At 39.7% G+C, this 9,345-nt stretch overlaps 1 protein-coding gene across 1 annotated transcript; it reads right to left on the reverse strand.

Moving 5' to 3' along the window:
- Positions 1-2,632: 2,632 nt before the first annotated feature.
- Positions 2,633-9,141, reverse strand: LOC100887976 (myoneurin-like). Its single transcript, XM_030978345.1, has 3 exons — positions 8,063-9,141; positions 7,194-7,451; positions 2,633-5,031 (listed from the first exon to the last, which is right to left on the reverse strand). Exons 1-2 carry the CDS (start codon positions 8,618-8,620, stop codon positions 7,200-7,202), a joined length of 810 nt encoding a protein of 269 aa, XP_030834205.1. The 5' UTR covers positions 8,621-9,141; the 3' UTR covers positions 2,633-5,031; positions 7,194-7,199.
- Between the last annotated feature and the right edge of the window lie 204 nt (positions 9,142-9,345).

Below are 9,345 nucleotides of genomic sequence, written 5' to 3' on the forward strand. Positions count from 1 at the left end.
GGGGACAAGGTGTGTTCTTCAAGTACTCTCGTACAAAAAGAACAAAATCATTCACTACGTGATGCAGGAATGCGGCAGTGGGAGTAATGCTGACACTATGAACATGACAGACAAAGAAAGCGGACAAAATATACAGTTCCTCAGGTAGACAAAGGAACATCCCTTCACTGCCATTATGTAAAAAGGTGAATATGCATGTGAAACCTGTTCTACACATTTTTACATAATAGCAGTGAAGGGATGTTCTTTTGTCTACCTGAGGAGCTGTATATTTTGTCTGCTTGCTTTGTCAATCATGTTCATAGTGTGATGACCCACAGGTCCATGGTCAGAGTCTCAACTATTGCTGGAAATAGCCTGTTGAGTGAGTGTGACACCTATATGTATGGTCCCATCAAGCTTTAGACACGATAGAAGTTAACATAATCACAGATAAGGATTTACATGTGGATGTATCAGGGTTAGAAATGATAAGGTGTAATAATTATTCTGTATTCCCGTTTTTTTCTTGTTGAAGTGTTCTAATATTCATTATGTCATTAATGTAGGCCTGAGTCATGTCGGGATTTTCATAAACCGGGTCCCGACGGCCTTGCACCGATCGGGACCCGGTGTCCCGAAATCAGCTCGCAGGATTTGTCACTTGCCTCTATAAAAAGCGCATATCATCAGTATGTCCCTTAAAAGTGACCTTTTTTATCAGTCAAATAAATCAACACATGCATACCTCGGCACAGATCGGTATATTCTTCCATTTGACATTATTTTTATCCATGATTGGCGATGTTTAGTGCCATTATCGTGCCTCTAAAAGTAAAAAAACTGGAGCAAAAATAGAAAGACAACGATCGAGCCGCCATTTTTATTCATGCAGGTTGAATAAATCGGGTCAAAAAACATTAATGTTTGAATAATAAAACGGCTTTCTAAAAAGTACTCCTTTACAACATACCGATCGAATAATTTTTAAAAACAAAATAGATATTTTTTCTTTGATTTTGAACACCGCATGCTTCTTTTAAAAGCTGAAAATTACTTGGTAATCACAAGAAGTTTCGACACGGATAGCTGTTGCAAGGCAAGTTCAGACTAGTCTCGGAAAAATGCGCAGTGCTCCTTGTTAGCTGTAATGCGTGCCAGAATGAACCCAAACAAAGACGTGATCGTAACGAGAAAAAAATCATTAAAAACTACGAGGGCACAATTGGAAAGACAACTACTGCTCAAAATTACGATAATCAGATAAATAACTTGTACAAAGAATTCAATAATCGCCCAAGAAATGCCAAAGAAATTGTGATAATCGAGGAGTAACTGGGTACATTTTTATCGCAAGGGGCTTGCTGCAAATACTTGAATCCCTTGTTATACTGCTTTTTACCGTAGAGGGCGTTATTTGGTTTCTAGCCTCGTGTTAAAACACGAGGCTAGAAACCAAATAACGTGTAATTCGGACATATCAGCAGGCCCATTCCGATGATTGTACCTATAGTAACTCCTTAAATATCACTATTTCTGTGGCTTTTCTTGGACAGACAACTGTATTATTCCTCCAAGTTATGTATCTGCTTACGATAATTTTGAGTAGTTGTCTTTCCAATTGTGCTCTCGTAGTTTTTAATGATTTTTTCTCGTTACGATCACGTCTTTGTTTGGGTTCGTTCTGGCACGCATTACAGCTAACTACGAGGAGCACTGCGCATTTTTTCGAGACGAGTCTGAACTTGCCTTGCAACAGCTATCCGTATCGAAACTTCTTGTGATTACCAAGTAATTTTCAGCTTTTAAAAGAAGCATGCGGTGTTCAAAATCAAAGAAATAATATCCATTTTGTCTTTTAAAAATTATTCGATCGGTATGTTGTAAAGAAGTACTTTTTAGAAAACCGTTTTATTATTCAAATATTAATGTTTCTTTCAACCTGATTATTATTATTAATCCTGCCGAGAGACCCGGCCAGTACAGTAGCTAGCTAGCAGCTGGCAACAACAACCCCATGGGGTGAACTGCTTTGCAACCCATATTTATATCAGCAGTTCGGATTGATTCAGGATGAGCTAGAATATGATTGGTAACAATTAAATACTTAAGTTTTAAGGTGGAATGATTTTAGTGGTGTGCAAAACTGCAATTTCTTACATATTTCATTATTTTTTTCGGAGCGTCGGTTCTCAAAAAAAGAAACCGGGACCCGACGGCAACGGTCGGTCCCGGTGTGATCGGCCGTACCGACTCAAGCCTACATTAATGTATTGTTAATTAATTACTATGCATATCGTCATTAATGTATTGAATAATTACTATGCATATCATCAATATTGTTTTGTTATTTCTTTTCATGGAAATGAGGAAATAAATCAAATCGAATGGGAAATTCCGAACTGGGTTAGATGGAAGTACCCTTTACTTCTGTAGTGGTATGCTGATTTGGGCAACACATTGACCTAAAGGGGGCACTATAGTTGATCATTTGTACGGTTATTAGTTTGTCTTTGTATACATCTAAAAGTTGAATAGCATTAATTATGTTCCCGATAGTATGCCAGGAACCGGTAAACAACCCTGTTCTTGAATTCCTGCATTAGCTTACAGGTGTTCATTTCCGATAAACACGTTAGACGTTTCCGGGGACCTGACATTCTTGCGGAGCTACAGACTGCTCCCATTTCTGTTGGTGCCTAATTCAAGTCACTCTATCCATTATGCTTTGTCATTGATTATATTAAATTAAATGTATAACTCCTCTCTTAATTGGTGGATTGAACTGATCTAGAGGTCGGATGACCCAAGGGTCATTTTATATATCCTATCTTGTAATTGGTTGTCTTCGTAAGGGTCCTCCTGATGCCATGTGCTGGATTTCGTAGCTGTCTTTATTTCATTCCGTTACTATGTTAAGGATGTGCTGCTAGTTTCACTCAATCTATAGGGCCGCCCAGCCTCTGAGAGAATAAGCTATTTTAAAATGTCCTTAAATAAATAATCTTTGTTTGTAACGACTGTAGCTTTGGCTGACTTTATAAATAATAAAGTAGACCTCAGTTGTATATCCGAGCTTCTTTAGTTTTCATTTTTTTCTGTACTTGTCGTCACTGACCCATTATGGGCCCATTACACTTCAAACGTTACCATGAGATAGCAAAGATTGCAGTTTTGGGGTGTTTCACAAAGATTCATGTCTAGACAACCCCAAAGTCTCTCGAGAAACTAGTCTGTTTCACAAAAGAAAGTCTATACATAAAAGACCTCTCGCAAATATTCAAAGTCTCTGGTATCTAATTGTGTCTGATATTTTATCACCGCTGTTGGATTTTTTTGTATTGCGAGAGGAAGAGGAAGTTCAGAGAGCGATGAGGTGAGAGAGAGCGATGAGGTGAGAGAGGGCGTTTAGAGACAGATACAACCCACTTGATCACTATAATGATCTTGGAGTTTAAAAAAGGGTATAAGATTCACAAGGAATGATGCATGTCAAATGTTGCCGTAGCTGTGTTGAACAATCGCTTCACTGAATTGAGTTGACTAGAGTGAGTTAAATTCTCCTTTCATTTTACAATCTTGTATTGGTCAAAAGATGAACATTTGACTCTTAGGTGCATTGCTCATCCATAAGTTGGCAGTGCAGAGTAGGGGTAGAAAGTGTTTTTCCTCTGAATATTCCCCAGAAACACTCAAGGCAGCAAAAAGTGCAACTTATCAAGTCCTGTCAGGCCTATCTACACACCTGTAATGGTCAGTAACAATTGTACAACTAGCAAGATGGGTTAATGGTTAGCCAGAGCCCAGCATTTTATTTCGTTTGTGCCATAATGCTTCAGTTTTCGGTAGCGCTGCACCCTAACCCCCGCAGAGACGCTGCCCCTTCTAGAAATTCTTAATTCTTATTTTCAAATGTTGGCAGGTATGCACTTGTATTAGAAGCTTGTCTGCCATCTAAATGACCATGCCATCACAAATCATTTCAAATGTGTCAAGGCTGTCACTAGGGCGCTTTCGCAAACACGACAGAAGGCAAAGACGACGTTAACGCGAGCAAAAAAATTGTTTGGTCCTGTTGATTTTCATGACCGTATGCGGCCATGATAGCGTTCATTCCCTAAACATGACGGAAGAGCTGATCGCCGTAATTCTCCCGTGGTCTTTGCTTCCGTCGTGTCTGCGAAAGCGCCCTACTGTGAAGTGTATAACACATTAAGAGTTCATGCTACAGAAGTTTTTAACAATTACTGATTGAAGGACAAAAAGAAGAAGGAACCAACCCCCAAAATAAGGCAAAGGGAAGAAACTATGACCATGTTCCTGGCATGATACACCAGATTGTTTGGACTTTAGAACACTCATCATCTGATCAATGGTCAACTAAGGTTCTTGAAATGAAAGAAAAATAGTTATGTGGAAGATAAATTTAGAAATCCCCTTTGAGGGATACATTGATTGAAGTGCCTGTGACAATTTACGGACATTACTTGGAAGGTTTTTGGTTGCGGAGGGTAGCATGTCAGACTGCCCGCTCTAACCATCCAGTATTGGTTGGATGTAATCTTCTTCGGAAGCTAGATCGAGGTGTGATGATGCTTAGTCTCTACAAGTAGCTGAAATCATCATCATAAAGTACCTCCCTCAACAGAAAGCAGAACTGGGGAGTCAACAGTCATAACCAAAATGTTGAAGGGTTTCGTTAAAATTCTTGTACCTAGCTGGAACTACAATGTGCTAGATTATTTATACAATGTAATACAAATGGTGGCATTGAATTTCAAAAGCATAGAATTTGAGCATATAATACTGAAGGCATCCTATTTATAACCGTAACCAAAAACAACAAAAACAAAAAACTGAACACGCAAGAATTGATTTGAAAATATCCTTGTACTAAATTAGTTACATAATTTAGAAACCTGGGCTGTTCATAGTAAGTTGGGATGATGACTGATGACCTTTGCTCAGCCACTCTGCTCCAAACTCCTTGTGGTGCTTGTAGCTTTCACCTCGGCCGCTTCTTACTTTGGAACAAGCTCCCTCATCTGAAATCTGTGAAATTATTCAAAGAAGAATTGAGGAAATACCTATTGTAAGTGCTGCAATGTATGTATGTATTGGACACCACATAAATGAACTTCTTCAGTGTTCTCAATACTTAAAATGCATGAAGATGATATGATAGATTTACTTACATAAGCCCTCAAAATAATTTCTTACAATTAAAAACTTTCTACAGATACTAACAGAGATCTGGATTTTTGTTTTTGTTTTAACGATTACAACAGTAACAATAGTAACTAGAAATGCAATCGTGTCACAACGATGTGCGTGCAATGACGCCATGTTTCTAAAGGCGTGTCAAACGAAAGAGCTTCTCTCGGACTATCCAGAGCAATTTGTACGAAGTCTGTAGCTTCTGTGATATTGGAGATAGGTAGGGCGAAAGAAAGGCCTCAACAGTGACCTTGATGGGATGGTAGTGACTATGCCTACGAAGTTTGAAAGAAATCGGGATAAGGGAAAGAACCTAGAAAGGGCTCGCTAGCACTGCGTGCAAAAACCAATGGGATTTGGTGCATGTTCGTCATTGCAATCAAGATCGTTCTGGGGGCCAAAAGCGTGAACCCGATATGCCCCATAGACAATGCGTGTAATGCATGGGCGGAAAACGTACAGGATCTGTATTATGACCGGAGTTAAATTGTTTTTTCTCTCTCTCTTTACGTCTCTTTATGGGCCGTATTTGGTATCATTAGAAAGAGAATTTCATGGTTGTTATTGTAAACCACTCTTTTTTTCTATGATAATCCTATCGAAACATGTGATGTAAAATAGATTTATAGGACAAAATGGCGTCTTAAATAGCCCTCTTGACCAATTTTAAAAATCCTGCCAAGAGGTGCCCTGCGTATTGGAACTCGGCATGTCACTGCAAATTTTCAAGGAAAAAAAAGGACGTTTAAGGGGCGAAAAGCAGTCTGAAAAATGACGTCATAGCCGATACGTGTTAGATTCGGGTGGAAACTCGGCGGAATTCGTGTAGTGACCTTTGTTCAAAAGCGATTTACTCACAATTTTCTGTGTGAACATATACTATACTTGGTATCATTCGAAAGGGCACTTCATTGCGGTCAGTTTGACACCATTGTTATCTGCGCGCAATGTAGTGCACGCATTAAACGCGCTATTACGTAATGCATAGTAAATTCATCATTTTTGGCGATAACTTTGCGCTGACGTTATTAAAATTTACCAAACTTGGCAAACAGTTGTCACGTATATTGATGCATGTGTCTGGGAAGTTTCATTGACGTAGATATAAGGATCGTAATTTTAGAGCAAGTTTAAGTTATTTTGGAATTTTCTTGAAAATGGCGAATTTGGAGGGCATTTTTCTCAAAGTCGGTCAGTGTTAGGGTATATAATTTTGTATATGGCTGGAAAGGGCATATCTTCAAGTATCTAAATCCAAAAAAGGGTACGGATTTGCCAAGCCATAATGGAGATACGGCCACAGAAAGAAAGCCAATTCTCAGAACTTTAGAGGGCGCTATTTATGTTTTGCAAAGCCATTGGAGCTTGAAATTTGGCATGGCTATGTGCAATTATGAGATAAAGATACTGTGAGAATTAAATACAAAACAGAATTTATATGAGAAAGTTATGGCAGTTTTAGATTATTTAGGGGTCCATTTTTCAAGAATTTGAGAGATTTTGGACGGTGTCGGTTTCAGATGTAAATTTTGAGTACGAAGATGGCATTTTGAAGGCCAGGTTATACGTCGCAGATGAAAGAACACCTCTTAGACTATCTAGAGGAATTTGTTAGAAGTTTATAGGATCTGGGATAGTGGAGATAGGAAGGAAGACAGAAAGGCCTTAAAATGGACCAGAAAAGGACAAAATGGTGCCTGGACGGTCATGCATGAGTGATTACGAAAATCGAAGAATGTAGTGACCTTGATGAGATGTTAGAGACTATGCCTATGAAATTTGAAAGGAAAAGGACATGAGGAAAGCACCTAACTAGGAATAACAAGCACTATGTGCAAAACGAATGCGATTTCCTGACGATAAGGATAAGGAAAAGGAAAAGGAAAAGGAGAATATTAATGGGGCAGAATGTGAACGAAAACAAGGCAATGACGAAGGTCGTCATTGCAATTAGTATTCTTATCTTCACAACCAGAAGGGTGAACAATTAACTATACCTGTTACTAGTGTCTTGGCAGATCATCGCTTTCCCTGCCCTGCCGCTGCAAATCCTTGAGAGGTAAAACGAGAGAATCTACAGGTGTTTGACGGCTGCCACGGCCATTGATCAAGTTTTGCTTGAAAGCGTCCGGTCCCAGAACCTTGTTGATATTCTTCGCCTTGTTGGCAAACGTCTGTTGATCATTCTGGGAGGACGATTGGGGTCCTAGCAGATCTGTCTCGGGGTAGCAAGTAGTCTGATCAGCACTGGCTTCCTGTAAAAGATTGAATAATTTAAAACCATAAAGACATGTTGCCACTGCAGACCAGTTTAAAAGTTAAAGGTATATATCAAGCTTCCTATTTCTGCATTAGATGTGAAAAGAGAGTACACATATGTACATGACGGCTAGTAGTGTTATCCCCAAACTGTTTGTTTGGTTTTATTAATCTGTATAGATTGCCCTTATATTAATTTACATGCACAAGTGGTCACAGCATTTATTTATTTTAGTTGAGGTGAATCTAGCCAAGAGTTCCCATCATTTTTATTTTGAAACGGTGCCCTGGATCCTTAAGACAAAGTTTGTGTGGGGGCCTGCCCATGGTTAGATCTTCTCCTCTCCTACAAAAGACCCCTTTACTACTTTATCTAATTGTTGTTGTTCTTGACATGAAAGCTTGCCTGAGGCTTGCTCGATAAAGCAACAGGTAATATATGTAGACTGGATTCCAAGTATTTCAATCATTGATCAAGGGTTTATTAAATAACTTTTCACTACGTCCCCAGGAAGGAAACATCTATAAACTTGAATATATTGGTAAACCAGTGTATTGCATGTATTTTATAAGATGTGCTTTTGCCTTTATCATTTAGTCCTCGTACCTGCATCAATGGCTCTTCTAGAGATGACGTCTGTTCCAGGGTGCCAAGTTGTGAAATCATTCCCACATCCTGGGAGTTAGATGAAAGCTGTTGAATAATGAGGTTCTTGTTCTGCTGCACATCAGCTTTGAGAGAAACGTCACCCTGACTATCCTTCTCCGAGACTACTGCATCTGTTTCGTGAGTCAAGAGATGGCGCTTCCTCAGGTAGTTATGGGCAAAGGACTCTCTGCAGAAAGGATAAGAATAGGGTTTTCCGCTTGTGTGGGAGAAGTTATGAACGTGCAAGCCACTAGAGTATCTAAAACTCTTTCCACAAATCTCACAAACGTAGGGTTTCTCGCCGGTGTGTTTTCGCTTGTGGGAGTTGAGTGCATTGAGGCTATGTTTCCCCTGTCCGCAGATATCACATACAAAGCGTCTGGAAGAGTGGATCTTTAGGTGATTCCGAACGTCGCTGCGGGTGCGGAAGGCTTGTTTGCAGATCTCACAGCTGTAGGGTTTACTGGGGAGGTGGATCTTAGCATGCCGCCTAGCTACTCGAAGCTTGCTGAACATCTCTCCGCAGACGCCACACTTGAACTTCTTTGTGTGGGTCGTCTCGTGCTTGTCAAGGACGCGGGCCTCGAAGAATGCTTTCCCACAGACTTTGCACTTGTGGCTTTGCTCACCAAAGTAAGTAAAAAGATGCCTTGGAAGATTTTGGAAATCCTGGACAAATTTCACAAAATATATTCCTCTTGGCTCTCATGTTCTTCCTTTTAGTAGTCGGCTGCACACATCGCATTTTAATCGTGACCTCTTCGCACCTTTCTTCATGACTGTAGGAGTTGTGTCTTGATCACTCTCCTCCCTGTACTTGGAACGTATGGCAGCTGATCTCTTACTTTTGCAACAGGTACGTCTCAAGGGTGGTCCCATATTCTTTGAGGTGCATCTCCGAGGTGGATATTGGATCTCACAAACATGCGTCTATCATACAGAAAGATGATTATCTGGAGAAGAGGGATTTTAGCTTTAGATTTGCTGATTTCGGAAATTTGGATGGATGATTCTCTAGTATACTCCAAAATAAAGTAAATCGGATAAAGGCCATAAAGGAGACAATTTTGTGAAAAACTTTGCTAAGACCTTGATTTTTCAGTTAAATGCCATAAGTCACTTTAAGCTCATTCATTTTCTATGGTCGTTGCCTATTGGGGTAAATCGCCCAAGTGTTGCTTTGTGATTTAACACCAATCAGTATCTATCCAATAGCTAGACCATTCCGAGCTGTTTCTCAT

Source organism: Strongylocentrotus purpuratus, unplaced genomic scaffold (assembly GCF_000002235.5).
Source record: "Strongylocentrotus purpuratus isolate Spur 01 unplaced genomic scaffold, Spur_5.0 spur5_scaffold_1, whole genome shotgun sequence".
NCBI lineage: Eukaryota > Metazoa > Echinodermata > Echinoidea > Camarodonta > Strongylocentrotidae > Strongylocentrotus > Strongylocentrotus purpuratus.